Source organism: Epinephelus lanceolatus, chromosome 16 (genome assembly GCF_041903045.1).
Source record: "Epinephelus lanceolatus isolate andai-2023 chromosome 16, ASM4190304v1, whole genome shotgun sequence".
Taxonomy (NCBI): Eukaryota; Metazoa; Chordata; class Actinopteri; order Perciformes; family Serranidae; genus Epinephelus; species Epinephelus lanceolatus.
In genome coordinates, this window is record NC_135749.1 from 23,399,262 (window position 1) to 23,419,747 (window position 20,486).

General features: G+C 42.7%; 1 protein-coding gene across 1 annotated transcript; it reads right to left on the reverse strand.

Annotated features, from left to right (window-relative positions):
• Positions 1-1,287: 1,287 nt before the first annotated feature.
• Positions 1,288-19,247, reverse strand: chrna11 (cholinergic receptor, nicotinic, alpha 11). Its single transcript, XM_033636478.2, has 10 exons — positions 18,794-19,247; positions 16,056-16,195; positions 15,589-15,633; positions 15,187-15,296; positions 14,984-15,063; positions 12,454-12,621; positions 12,173-12,367; positions 6,803-6,889; positions 4,200-4,309; positions 1,288-2,197 (listed from the first exon to the last, which is right to left on the reverse strand). The coding sequence occupies exons 1-10, from the start codon at positions 18,843-18,845 to the stop codon at positions 1,460-1,462; spliced, it is 1,725 nt and encodes a 574-aa protein (XP_033492369.1). The 5' UTR covers positions 18,846-19,247; the 3' UTR covers positions 1,288-1,459.
• Between the last annotated feature and the right edge of the window lie 1,239 nt (positions 19,248-20,486).

Genomic DNA, 20,486 nt, shown 5'->3' on the forward strand with positions numbered 1-20,486 from the left:
ACATGTGTTGTTTATTAGGGACCAATTTCTGCAGATGCCCTGTGGCTGAAAGTTGTACTTTGAATTAAGACCCTTTAAATCAACATTTTATCAACTGAACTCAATTTCATGAAGATACAGCTCCATTAAAAACTCATCTTTCATTTTAGATCCATGAGAAATCACTGATGAAGCTTTAAACCCCCTGAAGGGATCTGACAAAAATGTGATGGGATGTTGCCTCTCCATTTAAATTTGGGGATTTTGACTGATCTTATCCCATTTTGGTACCTTGCATGTTCTTTTAAAGACCTGACCTCTCATTTCAGTTATTAAACCTTTAATATGAAATCCAATGAGATCTGTTGGTCTATTAGGACCTGCCAGACACAGTTAGGTAAGTGCTTCATGAGTTATTATTGGCTCAAGTTTCCACTGTGGTGCAGCTACTGGCCATTGCGTTGCTGATGACCGGTTAATTCAGTTTCCCGGTCGTGATAAGCACTGCACTGTGCCCGCTGCTGAGGAGCTTTTGATCTCTGCTGATTGTTGCAGATTGGCAATCGTCTCAGAGAGATAAGGCCCTGGAAATTTAAAGTGGTTTGCGAGCAGAGAGGGGACTTCATCTTTTAAAAGCTTATTAGTCTTAAAGATTATCCAAGGTCTTTCAATTTGACGGTCATTAGACGGTTGTGATTGAATAATAGATGAGATCCTGTTCTGTTCCTCTCTGCTTCCTGATCTCCAGTCCACTATTGTGTATCCGAGCATCAAGCTGCTTACTCCACCTAACTCTGCCAGTGTCACGAGGGATGATGTCTTGGTCCTTCACGACTGGTCTTTGTTGTCTGTCCTTGTAAAAGTCTTTTTCTCCTCTCCCCGCCCTCTGCTCCTCACACCACTTTAAATGATGCAGTCTGTTCTCAACATGTGGGAGTGAAGGACTGTCTTTCCTCCTCAGGAAAATAAAACAGCCAAATGTCTGTCTTATTTATCTGACTCTATCTGTCTGCCTGTCTCTTTCCCCCTCTTACTCTCTCAATCTCTCCCTCGCTTTAAGAGCTTTCTTACTTGAGGTTGCACTGGACTGATAATCTCTTTCTTTTTTCTCTCTCTGACTCATTCTTCCCCCTAATTTTGGGGGGAAAGTCTTTGAATTAACCACAACAATCCATTTCACCTTGTCAAGAATCTGATAAAGCACCGTGCTCACCCTTATCTCATTTTAACTTCACTCTGTGCCCCCTTCCTCATCTGTTTTCTTCCTATATTTCAGTTACAAAACAGAATGTATTGCAAAGAAAACCATTTGTTGTTTTTTTTTCTATTTCCAAGTTCCTCACAATCACAAATCACAGAGCCTACAGTCCGCTGGAAATTGGGTTTCCTTGGATCCGGGCCCGCTCCATCCTTCATCCTATATTTAATTCCCCTCATCCTTTCCTTCACGCTTCCCCTCCTCTTTTTTCCCCCCTTGCTTTCAAACAAAGTCCTTCGAAATAGCTTCCACAAAGTTGGGAGCAGACATGAGGATGGAGATGGTGCATATGATGTTGAAAACACTGAATGCCACCAGACACAGACGATCGATTACAGCGCCTGCAAATTTCCACTGGTCGGCCATGCTCTCTGCCTCATCCTGCTCCCGGAAACGGTCTGCCATGTAACGCACCTCCTCCAAGATGGCCTGTAGCTGGGGGTCTCCTATCCCCGCAGTCGAGCACCCTCCAAGACCTCCGGGGCCACCTCCAAAGCCCCCACCACTGGAAACAGTGCTGGGGCAGCCTACAGTATCCATGTTAGGGGTAGGAGGTGGTGGGGAGCTGCAGAACTGAGAAGGGAGGTGTGGAGGGGGGCTTCCTGCTACCCGCGGAGGCCCTGCAGAGATGTTATTCCTCTGGAGAGGCTCTGAGAGCATTGAAGGGTCCTCCATGCTCTGGTAGCCCATGTAAAGAAGGTTCCCATTGTTGTTAGCGCTGGACTGGGCGTGGAGGTGAGGATGCCCCGCGTGGAGGGGCCCTGTTTGGAGAGGGGCCAGGTTCTGCGGGTGCAGCGGGTGGAGGGTGGGGTCCGGAGGGTTTGGGATGCTCCCGCTCTGGGATCCAGAGGAGCACCGTCGTAAGTGGGGGGCACATGGGGGCCGCTCTGGGTCATCATTCTCTCCTGGTCGCTTCATACGCAAGAACCATGCTACCCACTGCAGCAAGACAAGCTGCACCTGTGGAGAGAAAATGACAGAGGTGGGACCATGTTATTGTTTTGCAAGTCATAAGTAAATCTCAAGTCTTTGCACTTAAGTCCCAAGTCAAATCGCAAGTCCTATACTTTGAATTTCAAGTCCTAAACACTCATAATTCACATCAAATCATAATGTTTTCCCCATCTGTAGTTTTTGACATGCACGTTTCGGGTATTGCAATTTGATTTTTTTGTAGACCACCAAGTAGTTTTTGGATGCAACCAAATTATCATTAGTATCATTTTTTTCCAATCAGTAAGTAACGTTTGATTTGAGACACACTTTTTAAATAACATAATTGGTAAACTATAGGCTTGAGGGAGGGTATCACTTATTTTCAGGTCAAAAGGCTTAAGTCCAAATAAAGTCACTAGTCATTCAAAGGTAACGAAAACACAATGATTTTTCCCTCTTAATTCTACACCCTGAACCTTTGAAGTCCAAGTCGAGGTGAAAGTCTTTTGAATTTGTCAAGTTGAGTCTAAAGTCATTAAATTTGAGTCTGACTTGAATTCAAGTCATGTGACTCGAGTCCACACCTCTGGAAGCTGAAATATGTAATAATGAAAGTGGATGACAGGAAGTAGCAGGGCGAAAAGAACAAAAACACACTCAAGGAAGCAAAAGAAAATAATAAAAATGCTGTTTAGCATTGAGACCTGCCAGGCATCAAAAGCCACCTACACATCTTGACCTTCATATAACACCAGTTAAACCAGGCGAATAGCTTCATTTGTCGCAGATTGATGTCGGTGCCGTTTCCAACCTTGCATCCTGTTTCAAAATGCAGCTGCACTTGTATAAGTAGAGTATGAGATCCTCGCCAGGGACGCCCAGTTAAAGTGCCTGAGGCAAAAAAGATTTTTAGCTTAAACTGTATTTCCAGCAGAGAGGATACTTCCAAAGACAGCATTAAATTTAAACTGTGGAATTATGAAGATTGACTGTCAGATTCCGTTGTAATGATCTTGCAATAACGTCTCAGTAAACTGCAGCATTAAGATAAAAAGAAGATTAGCTGCTGTCAAGTTGGTACAAATTTAACGCTTGTTCTATTCTACTCTTGCTTCTTCTTTTCTCCTTTGGAACAAGACTACACGTCCCCTGAAAGGGCATATTGGCCCAACAGCATCCAGATGGGTGTTTGGCATCTAATGAGAAGCTAATGTCCAGATGACTGCTCAATTAGTGTGCACAGAGTGTGTTTACTGGCCAGGTAACAGTCCCTGTTGCTGCTGCTGTTGATGTTGTTTTTGTCCCGGCTGCAATTATGAACTGTGCTGGTTGGATGCACTCATCTGAACCACATCAATTAGCTTGTTAATTGGCCGTCGGACTGTCTGAACGAGCCATTCATCAACAGAACGTCCTTCACCGTGTCGATATATGCGGCATGTGCACTCTCATGCAACCAAACGATTTGTTCATTGATAAATGTAGACCTCTTAACCAGCTGCATATCATTGTGTGTTGGCCTGTCATGTTTCTATTCCAGAACTTTCTTCTCCACATTTCACATTTTTGTTATGTTCACATTAGAATACATTTTTTTGTAAAGAGGCTTCATGCATTTTTTAGCATTGAACAGAAGCAAAGAAAAATAAGGAGAGGGAATGAGTCAAATCGAATCCGCCTACATATCCAGAGCACTTTGAAACGCACTCCTGTTGAAGTCTGTGGCGAGGCATTTGATGAACACGCTCAGGTAGACTGACACTGCCGGATGAGTCACAGCCGAGGAAGTCAGGGAATGAAAAGAGAAAGGAAACTGGCAGAGGAGCACAGGTATCACTGACAGATGGATGAAATGCTACTGAAAATGGCAGCGCATGAGACTAATGATGATGTAAGGCAGAGATTAATAATAGGAATGGATCATATCTGAGATAGGGTGACCAACCATCAACAGGACTTAACAAGCTGGGCAGCATGCACGTAACCGATAATGCACTCGAGGTTATGATGAAGAGCTCAGTCTCACCCATTTCGGCATGTTTCCTCCATTTGGATCGTGGTGATGGTACTGCAGAACCACCACTGTGGCAATGACTGACATCCCAACGATAATCATTATACTGGCAAAGTACTGACCTGGGCGGAGTAGAGTATGGAGCAGTGTCATATTTCATTTTGAAGTCATTTTTACACACTCTGTCATTTTCTACTGGTCTATTGACAGCCACAGCAAGTTCTGATTTGGCACACAGACCAAGACAAAAGCTACAAGGCCATCATAAAAACACACTTTCATGTTCATGTTCCTGTTTTATTCAAAACGAACACATCCTTTGTTAAATATCCTCGTGCCAACCTGGGACCTGCTACTGACACTACATGCCCGCTTAGCAACATAGTGTTTGTAAAATCAACAAACAGATTAAGACTGCATCAGGGTAGTTATTTTAATTAAAAAGAATTATGCTGAAAGCAGCACTCTGATGATTATGACTCTACATTTTTTTTTCCTGAAGTTTTTAATGACCAGGATTTGTGTCTTTAGGCAAAGATAGCCTTGCATCTGTCTCTGGCTGCAATCTTACTGTAGCTCACTAAATATAATTTCCAGCAGTGTGCCCGCAATCAATTTAGCCAATTAAAGTTTAAGGCGAGCAGATGGCTAAAATTAATTTTGTTGTTCTGTCTTTTTGTGGTAGAGCAATCTATCACTGTGTATTAGCATGTTGTAACTGTGTATTTTATTCTTCATTATGTGTAGTTTTTATCCATCTAAAAATGAGAGTCATAGAGGGTGTGATATCCTGGACAGACTGTAAAGACCTCTGTCACTGCTTGTGAATTGCAGTCAAACTGTTAAACCAGGTAGCGATGCTGAATATGAATCAAGATTCTGTTACTGCATTGCCTATATATCACCTCAAATGTTCTCAGAAACATATTTTAGTGAACCGATTAGCTGCAGATTGAGGAAGTTTGTGACATGGCTGCCATGTTGGAAACCTTCAAGCCTAAACAAAGCACCCCTGATGGGCCAGAGAGAACGCTCTCTTTGCACAGCTAAACAGTACACTATAATATGTTTCTGAAAACATTTGAGGTGAGAAATAGGCAATGCGGTAACAGAATCTTGATTCATATTTGATCAGTGCTGCCTACTTTGACAGTTTGACAACAGCTAATGAGCAGTGATTGACATGACTGACAGCTGCGTTAGAGACTCCTCGGCTGTGATTGGTTGTTCTCCTGATTCTTGTAAATGCCAGTAGGAGCACTATGAGGAGACAGAGGAGCATTTTAAGATTATCTGCCTCATGTACTGCTGTCAGGATATAGTGACATTTATTTAGAAATTTACCTTTTGGTTATTTTTGATTAGAAAAAAGTTACCTGCTGTAGCTTTAATGCCCCCCTCAGGATACACTGAAATAACTTTGGATCTTTTCATAAAGAACCATCATCAGGTCTCAAGCTATCTAGTATTTTGCTTTATTAATATCTGCAAAACTAATGTCAATCAGCATAAGCTGTACTTTGGGTCATCAGAGATCAACTAGAGGCAAGTTCCTACTGTACACTAATTACTAGTGAAATATGTAACACTCAAGACCAAGATTGTCACCATCAGATGGAAACTTACTTAAATATTTAAACAGTATCCAGATTATGGATGAAACAGTTACCAGTTTCACAATAAAATTCCAGATGGTTAATATTCCCTTTTCACATTTTAATTTTTAAAACCTTGTTTGATTGCTGCTCTTTGAAAAACTCATGTAAATATTGTCTAGCATCAACCAAAGTAAGCGACGTGCTCCTAGACGACATGGGTTTGTTTTGTCTCTATTATATCATCTCTATTAACAGATATCTGCATATGCAGAATTTGCAGGCAGTCGGACAAGATTTTGGTGTCTCAGGCATTTTGGTTTCTGTTTGTAGTCTGAGTGGTATTAACCAATAATGTCTGAGTGGCAGGCGAAATGCCTGGGCTGAAATGTAATCTTGGAACCCACTGGCACCCATCGGCTATCCTCTGATGACAAGTTAGCTTTATATTAGCTTTTTAAAATTTAGCTATATTCATACACAGATATCTGTTTTTGTAGAGATTAGCTGAAATGTCCGATGAACAGAAAAAGGAGGTTTTGGCCCATGCATCTGTTGGCTACACCGGATCATCCCTAAAGGCTTATCGTCGTTAGTCCGATAGCCGAAGGGTTCAGAAACTGCTTTTGTGTCAATGAAAACATGGTGGAAGGCAGGGACAGCACTCTAGCTTTTTCAGCCTGAATGAACTGGCATGCAGCAGGCAAACCCAGTGATGCTATGATCCTTTATCCTCATCTACAGTGACGTAGACACTCAAGCAAGCATTTCAAAGACAGGCTGCTTATGCTCCAAAATAAATTAAAACCTGGTGAAATGAACATTTAATTTTGGTCACTAAAATCATGATATGAAATCAAACCATTTCATCTCTAATCTCTAGTAAGCCATCTTGATCTCAAATTAACTGTCATTAAATGTTGTTGTAGCAGTGGGTTTTAATTGGATGTCATTAGACAGGTAAACAACTTGCTCACCATGTGACCTGCTCATGAAAACAAAAACACAGTCGCTCCTTACCTATAAGAGGGACAGAGTCTGATGTGGCTGGCATGATCTCTGCGACCAGCAACATGAACACAGTAAGAGACAGCAGGACGGTGATTCCTGCAGAGAGAGACAGACAGATGTGAAAACTACATTTTGTTGAGCAATCAATATTGTGGTTTTGTCTCCTCCTCTGAGTAGTGGCACTGCCTTGTGAGACACTACATTAGTGTGTGTTTGGTGTTTTGATTAATGGTCACAACTGGGATGAGTTCGCGTTCGATTTATTTAAATGACCAGCTAATGCTCATACAGTGAATTACTTTTTGGCATTCTGTACCCCTACAGCAAAAAGCACTTCCATGCAGCACATAGCCATTTTTTTAAGATGTCCAAACTCCGCATGCGTGCACCTCACACACTCTGCACTGAAACTCATCTCCATCTTCATTTATCCTCCTCCACACTATCTGTCTCACTTCATCCAACAGACAGAATTTAAGGAGTGCTTTGTTGGCATAACAGTGGCCATACAGAAGCATTCAATTAAATGTAAAGCCCGAGAGATAAAATATGAATGCCCTTTAAGGATATTAGGAAAATTAAAAATGCTTCTTTTACGCTGCTATTCTTTCTCAGAAATGACACTTATTCTTTTTAAAAGCACACTCCTCTCACCCTAAAGGCAAAGCCACTTGGTCACTGTGTGTCCTCCATCAAGCAGAGTGACAGAGTATTTTCCTGGAAGGCAGTGTGTAAGCTCTCTCCGCCTAATCAATTCACTAGCCTTAATTACATCAATAGGTTAATTGGCCGTGTGTGTAAGGCTTGGCATTATTTTCTGTAAAGAAATGCTGCGTAATGCATCCTGTATTGGGGTTAAGGATATGCTCTGACAGTGCTGTCGCAGCTTCCCCCTCAGATCCCATCTGTCATACATGGGTCAAATGATATTTACAGAAGACAGAAGCATTTATCTGTTTATTATTAGTAGTTTGTTGTATGTGGTGAATGATTGGACTAATACAAAGACACTGGATTAATATGAAAAAAAAGTGCAGTTTCTTTTAAAATACACTTCCGTTTTCACAGGAAATTTGCAGTTTACATATCATCTCTTTCAAAATAAATGCACTATGTCAATACAACGCCGCTAATTGACATTTTTTTTCCTTCAACATCAAACCCATATGGTTGGGTTTAGGCAACAAAATAGAGTGATTAGGTTTAGGAAAAAGGAACAAGGTTTGTTGGACCCAACCACCACCCCTCCTGCCTGCCCTACTTGGACTTTTGCTGCCTAAATTTTCGTCCTTGCCCCGCCACGTTTCCCCCTGCCGCTGCTGGGCACCGTTAAACTAAGCGGCAATTGACTGCGTATCATGCTGATGTTAAAGGACGCCTTTTTTCGTTGGTTTCTGACACCACAAGTCACTGCCCAAGCACCGGGGATTTTGATTACTTCAACGAGACCGGGCTTTTTCTACAGTAACCCAGAATGGATATGCCAGACACTGGCTCTAGATAGGTGCATCTGCAATTTGCATTTTTGCCTTGGCCACCACAGTTAGCAACCCCTCGGCAAAGTGGCAAACAGTGTTGGAAAAACACTGATATTTAATGTTTAACTGCTTTTTTTAGGGTTTTTACTGATTTAAATCACCTGGTCTGTTTGTTTTGTAAAGAAGAAGACCTCTGTGGATAATTCAGCTCCTGGTAAAAACCTCTTGAATCTTGGATCTTAAGTAATCAAAGAAAAAAAGGAAGACACACATGAGCAGGTGCTGGGCTAGCGGCCTGTCTGCGTCAAGCCAAACAGCACATTTGTAATGTGAAGCTGCTTTATTCAGTGTTTTCATTGGTTTTAATCACCTGGTCAATCACCACATGATTCCCAAGCGCGGCACTGCTGCTGCTCACCGCTCCCTCAGGGGATGGGTCAAATGTGGAGAACAAATTTCACACACTCAGGTGTGTGACAATCAGTGGTACTTTAATCTCAAATCTTAATCTGTTCTGGAGAGGAGGAGACCTCTGCGTATAATTAGGTTACAGGGAAAAAAACCTCTAACCAGGAGTTTACGCTTGACACACAGGAAGAGTTTCAGCTAATTACAATCTGCAATCCTCACCGCTAGATGCTGCTGAATCCAACACACTGCTTCTTTAAATAACAGATTTTTTTTTAAATCTATAAGGCCTCAGATAATAGTGAAATTTTAATCTTACAGAGCCCAATAGCTTTTTTTTGTCTGACCACAGTCTAAAACCCAAAGGTATTTTATTTACAATCACTTAAAACAGAAAAGAGCATCAAATCGTCACATTTGAGAAGATAAAACTAGAGACTTTGTTATTTTACTTTAAAATAGACTCAAACAAATAATCGGTCGTCAGAGGTTGCTATTTATATTTCTGTCAATCAGGTATTTGATTAATCGACTTTTCCTTTCAGCCCTCCCCAGAAAGGTCACATTATCTAGAGTCTGCGTTGTCTGGAGTCTGATGAGGTGAACGTCATCCATCTTGTGCTCCAAACAGGTTGAAACAGATATTAAAATGTATTTGCAGCTGCTGTTGGATGGCGCCACTGCTTCCCCTCTCTGTCTCTCTCCTCCAGCCTATTATGGTGCGATTTGGAAGTCTCCCACCTTTCCTTCCTCATCAGTCCTCCCTCTCTCTTTTGTGCTGTCCTGTCTCATCCTTTTCGAATTCTCCTCCTGTCTGCATTTCCCTTTTCTCTACCTTCCCACACCCATCTGTCTCTGTTCCTCCTCCTCCTCGCATTTCTCATCTTTCTATTTCATCCTGTAATCCCTCTCCTCTCTCAGCTCCACACCCTCGCTCCCTTTGCCTCTTTCATCCCGCCCCATACTCTTCAACTGCCACTGCTTCATTTTTTCCGCCTTTATTCTAGGAAGGTTTGCTTGTTGTCAGTGCTCAGTTTTAGGAAGTCATGCTACTTGTACGTTCACACCTTGGAGCATTAGAGCAGCCAAGTTGGAGATTTGTTTTGGTCATGCACACGTTATGGGTAGGTGGTATATAGATTTTACAGCTGATGTAAATGAAAACATGTCGCACAACTATTAGTTTTATTCATCTCACCAAACATCCAGGGGTGATGTCTGAGGTTGTTTCCTTTTATTCAGTCCATTAGTCAGTCATGTGACTTATACAGCAAGTCACCATAGACATGAAGCACAGGAGCCATATTATCTTCATCCTTTGTTAAAGTACGTTTTACAAAATCCCATATTTACTCTCAGTGGTTACAGAAATTTGTGTTGTGTGCGTCATAGATGTATTACTGAACGGACCTACCGGGCACAGGCCCAAAGTGTCAGGGGCCCCACCTGCAAAATGTCAATCAAATTAACACGTACCCACCAGTGAGAGGCTCAAAACTACCACAAAAACACACAAAACAACTACGAAGATACGCAAAACAGCAACAAAAAAATTACTCAATGATCACTGAAATTATCGACTAGGAGGAGACTCAAAATAACCACAAACAGTCCACAAAGAGATTCAAAGGAACTACGAGACACAAAATAACTACAGAAACAGGCAAAACAACCACAGACACAAAATGATAACAAAGAGACAAAAACCAACCAACCTTTGTCTCATAATCCGCCCATGGTGTGAGTGCATTTTCTTCCTCACAAACCATTTGCAAAGGTGTTTTTTGAAAAGTTTAAGACCTGCATTTTTTACTTTCATGTTCACTGGCTATAAGTCTTTTTTTCTAAATGCGTCTAAAATGTGTATTGCATCGCTCATATGTTGTTCGTGTGTCTGCATCCTTGTGCACGTGCATAAGAGCAAACAAAACGGATGCCCACTCATGAAATCATTATGCTACTAGCTGGATTACCGAGCAGGCCTATCAGGCACAAGCCCAGGGGCCCAAAGTGTCAGGGCCCCCCCCCCCCGACTATAACTATAATAAGAGGAAACGACCACAAAGACACACAATGACTACAGAGACACAAAACCACAGAGAGATACGTAACAACCCCAGAGAGATACGTAACAACCACCGAGAGATATGTAACAACCACAGAGATACAAAACAACCACAGAGATAGGTAACAACCACCGAGAGATATGTAACAACCACAGAGAGATACGTAACAACCACAGAGATAAAAAACAACCACAGAGATAGGTAACAACCACCGAGAGATATGTAACAACCACAGAGAGATACGTGACAACCACAGAGAGCTACAAAACAACCACAGAGAGATATGTAACAACCAGAGAGATACAAAACAACCACAGAGATAGGTAACAACCACCGAGAGATACGTAACAACCACAGAGAGATACGTAACAACCAGAGAGATACAAAACAACCACAGAGATAGGTAACAACCACCGAGAGATACGTAACAACTACCGAGAGATACGTAACAACCACAGAGAGATACGTGACAACCACAGAGAGCTACAAAACAACCACAGAGAGATATGTAACAACCAGAGAGATACAAAACAACCACAGAGATAGGTAACAACCACAGAGAGATACAAAACAACCACAGAGATAGGTAACAACCACCGAGAGATACGTAACAACCACAGAGAGATACGTAACAACCAGAGAGATACAAAACAACCACAGAGATAGGTAACAACCACCGAGAGATACGTAACAACCACAGAGAGATACGTGACAACCACAGAGAGCTACAAAACAACCACAGAGAGATATGTAACAATCAGAGAGATACAAAACAACCACAGAGATAGGTAACAACCACAGAGAGATACAAAACAACCACAGAGAGATATGTAACAACCAGAGAGATACAAAACAACCACAGAGATAGGTAACAACCACCGAGAGATACGTAACAACTACCGAGAGATACGTAACAACCACAGAGAGATACAAAACAACCACAGAGAGATACGTAACAACCCCAGAGAGATACGTAACAACAACAGAGAGATACGTAACAACCACAGAGAGATGCAAAACAACAACAAAAGAGGCTAAAAAACGCTGAAGTCTGGGTGCAGTTAAGATCATGGGGGCCTTTTGCATGTCTGTGCCCAGGGGACCACTGACACAGAATCCGCTTATGGCTGCTCGTGGTCGAAAAGTCCACAGGGTACCTTAAAGAGTAAATATGAATGACCAGTGGACTTTACATAAGGAAAGCCGAAACAACCTCAGACACCACCAGGATGAAGAAGACAGACCAAAACATTGTGTCTTTTGATTTTGATATCCTTGCATCTGCACCTCGCTGTGTGCACAATCCAGTTAAAAATTGATACCTAAAATGAACAAACCCTCTATTCCTACTTCTGGTGTCCTTTTGCTCCGCTACAACAGCCTTGTCCATCTATTTCCTCCATCACTGCTCTTTTTGATCCACTCACCCAGTGAGATCTTCTCCCCAGAGTCAGCTGGCAGCACAAAGATGAGCAGGGTCATTGAAGACAGCAGCACACAGGGGATGAGCAGGTTCAGGGCGTAGTATAGCGTCCGTCGCCGTATTGTCACGACAAACGTCACATCCGGATAAGGCTCCTTACAACAATCATAGAAGACCTCGTTTTTGGTGCCGGGAACCCCTGAGGAGCAGGGACAGAGAGAAATCAACTCTGCTGCCCTGCAGCTGGATGTTTTTGATGAGCATACCATGCAGGGGGTCACTCACCTATTAAGTCCCACTCTCCATTGGGCATGTACCCTGAGATGTCGGCATCATTCATCTGAAGGTCCAGCAGCCAGCCATCGTACGTCCAAGAGCCAAACTTCAGCTCACACTTCTGGATGTCAAAAGGGAACCAGCGAACATCCACGTTGCATGTGCTCATAAAGATTCCTGAAAGAGACAAAAGAAGACAAAGACCCGGCGGCAGAGGGTTAAAGCTTCACCATCCATTGATTAAATGACAACATTGACCCCTGAAGTTTTCTGGACAGAGGTGACAAGGGATAGATTACCCAGAGGGCCACTTGTATTGTGCGGAGAACCTGTCCTGAATATCAAGTTGCTTGTCAGAAGGAATCATTCATTCATTTCATATCCACCCAGCGCCAAGGACTGAGTTCTGAACTCAAACTCCTGACATTTTTATATAGAAACGCTGTGAAATGTGCTGCAACACGTCCAAGAGTGCGCACTGCAATAGGATTTTTATTAACACTGTGCAAGTCTACAGAGAGTTTACTATTTTGAAATTGAGTTTGGAAGCTGGAGAAGTGAAATCAAAGTCTAGATTGAAAACAACCTCCCATCAAAGAAATGTGTGTAAAAAGAAAAAAACTTGGCAGCAGCATTGTCACCCGCGGGTTTCAGATATTCTCTCCTGCAAACAAATGCTGTTTCTGCGCTCTGCCTGCACACACAGCTGTTAGCGAAGCCTCAGCAATAGAAGGGAACAACAGTGACACTGAAAAATGAGATTGTGCACCGTGCCTTAATCTGATTACCACTTTTATTATGCTGAATAAATGCACTCACATGCATATGCCTAGGCCAGCATGAGCACATAATCATAAAGACACACACTCGCAGGCTGGTGTCCAACCCCCAAACGAAGAATCACAATGATCCTCACAGTGGGTCGCTGGCAAACTCCAGCTCCTAAAGTAATTACTGAAATAAACGAATCAAGCCTCGTTGAGACGTGGAGATGCACGCAGAACCAACATGCCAGTGAAGCCTCACAGACCTGAAAGACGTTCATTATGAGGCTGCCGGCATGCAAATCAGCCCTCAGAGTGGAATGAAAGCAAAGAAAGGAGGTTAGCAGGTTGAAGGCTGCTTTCAAAGCAGAGGTTGATCACGAAAATGACATCAAATTAAGTAGCAGCTATAAATTTTCCTACGTGTTCTCCTACATCCAGGCTCTGACACCAGGTTCTTGCCCTGACGATGTCTTTATAATGACTCCCGTTGTGAACTTCTGAGGCACTTAACCTGAAATTACACTGATCAGGTTAAAGTGGTTCTGTCTGCATTTGCCGCCCACTGATCTGCACAGTATATTTCTGTACCCTGCCTCTCACAGATATCCAGTAACCTTGAAGCAACGCTCACAAACACGACACCTGGATTTTTCTGCAGCTTGGAATAATCTTTCTCTCTCGCTCTCTCTCTCTAATGCAGCACGGCTTCCAAAATAAAACTCCATCATTTCTGAAAATCGCTTCCCAGGTAGGCATTACAAGGCCCAGAGACAAGATTCCCCGTTTGCAAATGTCACCCAATGAAGATATGAGCTAAAACCTGTTAGGCCTTAACTCCCGTTACACCGTTAAACCCAAACATAACACCTTTACTTCTGCAGCTACAAGAGGTTTTCCTGCAAATGATGGTGTGCAGCAGACACCTGAGATCCTCCGCCTTTGAATTATTTACCGTGTGTCAAGCTCCTGCTCCATGCCTGCCACCCACAGACCTGTTGCCTTTTATTTACTGGCAATAACAGCCCAAAAAGACCTCAGAAATTGCAACCAGGCTCGTGTGAGGGAGTCAGAAAAAGCTGGTTTGCTGCTTTTTCTCATCTTCATTTTTACATTTACTCCATCTCTCCCTGCTCTCTTTCTCATCCTGTTTTGTCGTAAAAACCTCTCCTCCTCATTCTCCCAGAGCAGAGCTCAATCTTTTTATTCTTTCCCTAATTGGCTCTGATCCAAATCGCAGCATTAAGGAGCTGTATTTACATTCAGCAGTAGCCTATTAATAAACATGGCTGCTGAATAGAATTGATAGAGTGGCTTTCTGAGCTCACAGCCCTCGACTTTTACTTCAGAGGGCCATTTCAACTCAGCCCCCTCTTACACTAAGGATTCAATCTCAGCCGGCTGTAATCTGGTGTATAAAGAAACCACTGAGAAAATACAAGGTAAAGACCAGTGGAAACCCAGGGGAGCCGCTACTTTCACACTTGCTTGGGTCTTGCGTTCAGGCTAAAACAGGAAACTGAGGAAGCAAGCATCTCCTATTTATAGGTGTTACTCACAGCGCTGGGTATCTGTAACCAGCCAGTAACCAGGGATGCTGTTTTATACCAATAAAATATTAATATTAAATGTACAAACGGGAGAGGCATGCAGATATTGCATAATGAGATTCTGCCGCTGCACCATAGGGAGATGAGGAAGTGATAGGAAAGAGAGAAAGGGATAGACAATAGTGAGACAATGAATGAATGAATAAAGGAAAAGGCGAGACTCACCTGGAGGCAGATACTCGGCATAGCCGCTGGAGTTCACCAGGACATTGGTCTTAAAGGTGGAGTCAAAGTCGTCATCTGCACTGAGGAAGGACAGGGGAGGCAGTGACACTACTTGTTTGAATCAAATATTTATGGATGAGGGGTGTGTGTGTGTGTGTGTGTGTGTGTGTGCGCGCGCGTTGAGGTGTTTATGCGTGTTTTACCTGTTGTAGAGCAGAATGTCTGGTGTCCAGACCTGGTCGGTGGTGAAGCGGAGGTTTTTCACTCCAGGATGTTCACTCTGGTTCCACTGGAGATAGTGGTCGAACCAACTCTTAAACACACACACAGATACAGTCTGCACAGGCAAGCTACTTTATCTCCAAATATCATTTCAGCAAACTATTACTCTTTTACAAAATATTTCTTTACTGTTTAAAAAGATGAGCTGTTTCTGGAGAGCAGCTTCACTTCCCTCTAAATACATTTTAAATATATCATTAGATTAACAGACTGGGAGTCAGGACTTTAATTCATGTGTTAAAGGTTGTGTAAACTAGTTTAGGTAAATCATTTTAACCCATAACAGCAGCAAATTCATTGTCATGTCTCTCAGGGGTCCTTACCATCCGTAGCCACATGTTAGAGGTGAGCACCTGGTTCTTCTCATCCTGCAAAACATTTAAAACATTCTTATTTCTCTGTAAATCACAAAGAGTAGAATATGACTTTGCATCCATATTAAAGATTACAGAAAAGGCACAATTTCTCCTCCAAAGCCACAAGTATTACAAAAGCCTCTCGTTATCACTGCTATTATCATTGTTAATTATATTAATCTCACTGCTGCAGGCATAAATATATATATATAATGCCTATCTTGGCACCAACATGATGATTTTAATCCTCTTTTTTCAAGCTGCTTTTCATATTGATTAACAAAACAAAACTAGAGACTGCGAATGCTTATTGTTCTCCAACAAAAAAAGCTTCATCACCTGGACTAAAAACATGATTTTATATTTTAAAATCTGACAGCCGACTGGTGATGATGAACATCAGGTTGAAAACAACTGCGCCTGTAGACACCTACCACGTCCATGATCTGTATCATGCTGAGGGAGAAGACAACGGTGAGAGGGTGGGAGTCGTTGCCCACCGGCCGCTCCATCCGGTTGTAGTCCTTCAGGAGGTTCTTCAGCAGGTTCCTCTGGTGAGGACCCTGCAGCGACACTGGAGAGGCAGAAACATATTAAAATCTGTGAAAACAAGACACACTCCACACCATGAAAAACCTCTAAAAGTTGAAGTTAAGGTCATCTATAAAGCCCTTAAAGACAGATCAAGCGTGTGTCCCCTGTGAAGTTGATAAAAATAACATCAACTTTTAAGGAAAACCTTCAACAGAAACCTCACTATGGAATCAAATGAGACATTTGGGTGGGAGTACAGTCAGGCAGGAACTGATGCTGAAAATAGAAAAAAAAATGTTGCTGATCAAATCAGAAGATTCAGCCCTCGGGAACTGAACTTCCTTATCTATAAATACCCGAGGAACAAGACTAAAAAGAGGAGCGATGGAGAAAAGCGAGAGAAGCAGGATTTAATGATGAAATTAGCAGAAATGATAAAATGATTTTCTTTTATCACCATTCGTCACACTTAACTTGACTTTTATAGTTTCACAAATGAAATATGGAAGAGACGGCCCCGCTCCTCAGTTACATTAAAATATTTAACATTAAAGGAATACTTCTCCCACAAAATGATGAACTTGTGTATTAATTACTCATCCTGTGTTGTGCTGAGTTTGGGCAGAAACTTTGTTGCTTTCACATGCCTCCATGGTGAATGAAGAATTCAAACAACTGAGACCATTTTTGACGAATTGAAGCAAATGTTTACTCTTAAACAACTTGTCCACCATCGGGAGCAATTTGGGGTTCAGTATCTTGCCCGAGGACACTACGACATGTGGACTGAAGGAGCCTGAGTTCGAACCGCTGATCTTTTAATTGGTAAATGATTTGCTTAACCTCATGAGGCACAGCCACCTCAAAACTTAAATAGTAAAGGTTTAGCAAAAACACATGTATCTTGGTTCATACTGCACGAGTTGTGTGAGAGTTCGTAAACGGATGGTTTGAGATGGTTTTGCCGTTGTTAAATGCGGACCTCTTTTACTACGTCTTTGGGTTCTTTGTTCATCGTGGAGCCATGTGAGAAAAACAAAGTCTTCTTCATGAACTCAGCGTAATACAGGGTATGTAACTGATATACTAATAATCATTTTGTAGGTTGAAGTCTTCCTTTAATATGAAAAAATACAGAAAGAAAGCAGGAGAAAGGTTCAAGAAAAGTGCACACAACAGTCAGCAAACAAAATGTAATCTAATTAGAAATAGTGGAAAACCTAATCAGGCGATAATTGGCACTAATGAATGAATAATTAGGTTAGTTTGAAATGCTCATAGAAGAGATATTGATGGACTAACTGAATGGGCATGGAGGGAGTGTAGGCAGACTCTAATGTGACCCACAAATGTGCAGACCAATTTAAAATGTAAAGGATGTTGTGTTACTGTATCGTCCTCTTTGTTTCCCATCAGTGGGTCCATCATAACACAGCCAAGCTTATTTCAAACTCCTATATTTTATTCAGTATTCTATTTGAGATTCTGCTGTTTCTAAACCTATCATGTATACCATGCTGGAGCACAGGGGATCATTATGAAGTGATGTTTCTCCAGTTGGTGCAATAGTGAAGCAATTAAAAAATGGGGTCTCGTCTTCGAAAATTTCACTCAGTCTGGTGTTATATAACCTCAATAAAGTGCTGAAAAGCAGATGCAGGACATACTTTATGTGAGAGATTGCCGAACAGTGTGGAAGATTTGTTTTGTTTCTCACTTTGAAGCGTATTTAAAGAGTTTAAGAACATAACAGGTTTGAGCCCCAGTGGAGCAGTGGCAGAAATGTCCATGCATGTATTAGAAGATGGGTTCTTTCCAGGCAGAGTGATGAAAAAGCCCTGGATGTTTCCTTCACTACAGCGTATGCAGCAGCATAGTCTGAAACTTTTGCCTTTATGTCCTCTTGTCTTTTCTTCGCTGGACTTTCTGGCAGAAAAATCTCACTCTCGAAAAACACAAACAAACAGAAAAACATTTCACTTCTGGCACTTCTGCCTGTAGGGAAAGTTCACCCACTCTCCTCTCGGCTCTGTCATCAACTGTCAGCCTTTATACTCACTTCTGCTGCTTGGAGCCCAGTCAGCTTGGCTGCAGTGACGCGTCCACAACACAACAGGGAGGCAAGATGGAAGAGACGATCTATACGTGCAATTCAATTGATCTGTGACCTGTTTTCTGCAGGGGGCAAGATCCCCTGTCATTCACACAGATTTGGACAGAGAGAGGCTTGCGAGGAATGAGGGAGGAAAAGCGATGAAATGTTATGATTGCCCAGATTCTTCTACACACTGTTTCTGTCATCTGCCTCGCTGCACATAATCAGTCTGCCTGTTTAAACATCTCATGTACAGGCACCCAAACGCCTGGGTCAACTCAGCATGTATATCCAGAAAAATAAAAACTCAGGGATGTAAACAAGAGAGCAAACAGGTAAGCCAGATTCTCACTTTTCTTCTCCCAGTCTTTTCTCCTCTATTTCAAAATCTTATTCCAGCATATTTTCACAGATTAACCATCAACAAAATCGACTCCCAGCTCCTGAATCCCTATCAAATCACACTTTGAGACTAAAGTGCAGCTGCTGCAATTCTGATCCCCGAAAACAGAATGAAAGACAGAGAGAGGCGTTCAGGCTCACCGTGGATCAACGCAGAGAATCCAGAGAGGAGCAGAGCCACCGAGTGCCACATCCTGGTGGTGAGGAGCAGGAGAAAAGAGGAGGCAGAAGAGGAGACGCTCCGGATGTTGAAGGAGGAGGAGGAGGAGGAGGAGGAGGAGGAGGAGGGGAAGGAGGAGAGGGAGGACAGACTCAGGAAGCTGCTGGAAATCCCCCGGTCTGCATCCAGTCGGCATCGGAGAGAAGGAGTGTGAGTGTGTGCTGGAAGAGAGGGGAGCTGAGAGAGGGAGGAAGAGGAGGAGGAGAGGAGGAGGAGATGGTGGCTGTGCTTGCTCTCTCTCTCTCTCTCGCTCTCTCTCTCTCTCTGTCTCCTTGTCTCTCTGGGAGGTGGGACTAAAATGGGGAGAGAAAAATGTCAGTGATGGGGGTGAAAGGGGTTGAGGATAGAGCAGGAGGTGGAGGAGGGAGAGGTTTTAATTGGTCTGTCGCCATGTGTTGACCTTTCTAAAGACAACAGGAACAGATGATGCGGACCATTTTAAACACTAATGGAGAATTGACTGACAAAGTGTGATAATGAAAAAAGGAAAATGGGGAAATAAAAAAGTGGAAAAGTAGCTAAAGGGAAAGGGTTTTAGATGTGCTTTTGTTTGTGCACAAACTGAGCACAAAAACAGGCATGTCATCAAAAATATTGCAAAAAATAAAGCTCTATTTTCAACCATTTCTCTTTTTTAATGCAAAAAGGGAAACTATAAAATGTTGATCACTGTTTAAAACCCTCACACTGTGTGTTTTATGGCTGGTTAATATGTGCAGCACGACATGTATCAAAAATATATGGCAGCTGGTTGCACATATGATGACACACCACAGTGGTTCCAGTCACGCACTGCTGGACTCTGTGTGTGTGTGTGTGTGTGTGTGTGTGTGTGTGGTGCCCCCTCTCAGCGGGGGGTGAGCTTTGAATCATAGGGGCAGATGGACTCCAGTTTAATTGCGAAAGTGCTGGGCTCTGCAGGAGGGCATCGGGAATGTGCATAGTTAAACTCTACTTCTCATTTGTCCTCACGAAATGCTGATGCAAGGGCAGAGGCAGCGAGAAACCCAAAGACTGGGAGAGAGGGAGAGTGAGGAGGGAGGAGGGGAGCAAGGGAGGAGGAAGAAAGAGTTGGACTGTATAATAGATTACCCTATTACTTCTACTGCCCTTCGGAATTACCCCTCTCCTAGGCAGCCTGTCACACATCCAGAGCGCTCCCCAGCTACAGATTCATGCTCGGCTGCACACAGAGGATGGAGAGTGGCCCTCGGAGGCGAAAAGAAGGATGGCTAAGTCACCGCTTAAAGCTGAGAAAACTGCATCAAGCGTGGAGCGAGGACATACAATGTGCATCAGCAATGTATCATCAGAGAAGCATCCTGTTGCTGCGTCCAATATTGCTGCTTAAATGTGTGCAAAATTGACTTTGAGTTCATCTCGTGAAGGAAATAAAGAAAAAAAAGAGCCTTGTGCTGTTATGCGCCAAGCACCAATGTGACACAGTGCCAAAAACAAAATTCATTAGGGTTCATAAAAATACAGATTGGAGGCAGTGAGGCGTGGGTGACATCTGGTGGTTTGTTTCCCAACTGCATGCTGGCTGGAGCTCAGAGACACTGGCAGGAGGAGTGAGGTGAGGGTGTTAATTAACGAGGAGGAAACTGAGCTAAA

Coding starts and splice junctions, on each gene's coding strand:
- chrna11 (XM_033636478.2), bottom strand. CDS start 18,845: ATGTGGCACTCGGTGGCTCTGCTCCTCTCTGGATTCTCTGCGTTGATC. Junction 15,064..15,186: donor GACATTCTGCTCTACAACAG/GTAAAACACGCA, acceptor GTCCTTCCTCAG/TGCAGATGACGACTTTGACT. Junction 12,368..12,453: donor TGGAGAGTGGGACTTAATAG/GTGAGTGACCCC, acceptor CCTGCTCCTCAG/GGGTTCCCGGCACCAAAAAC.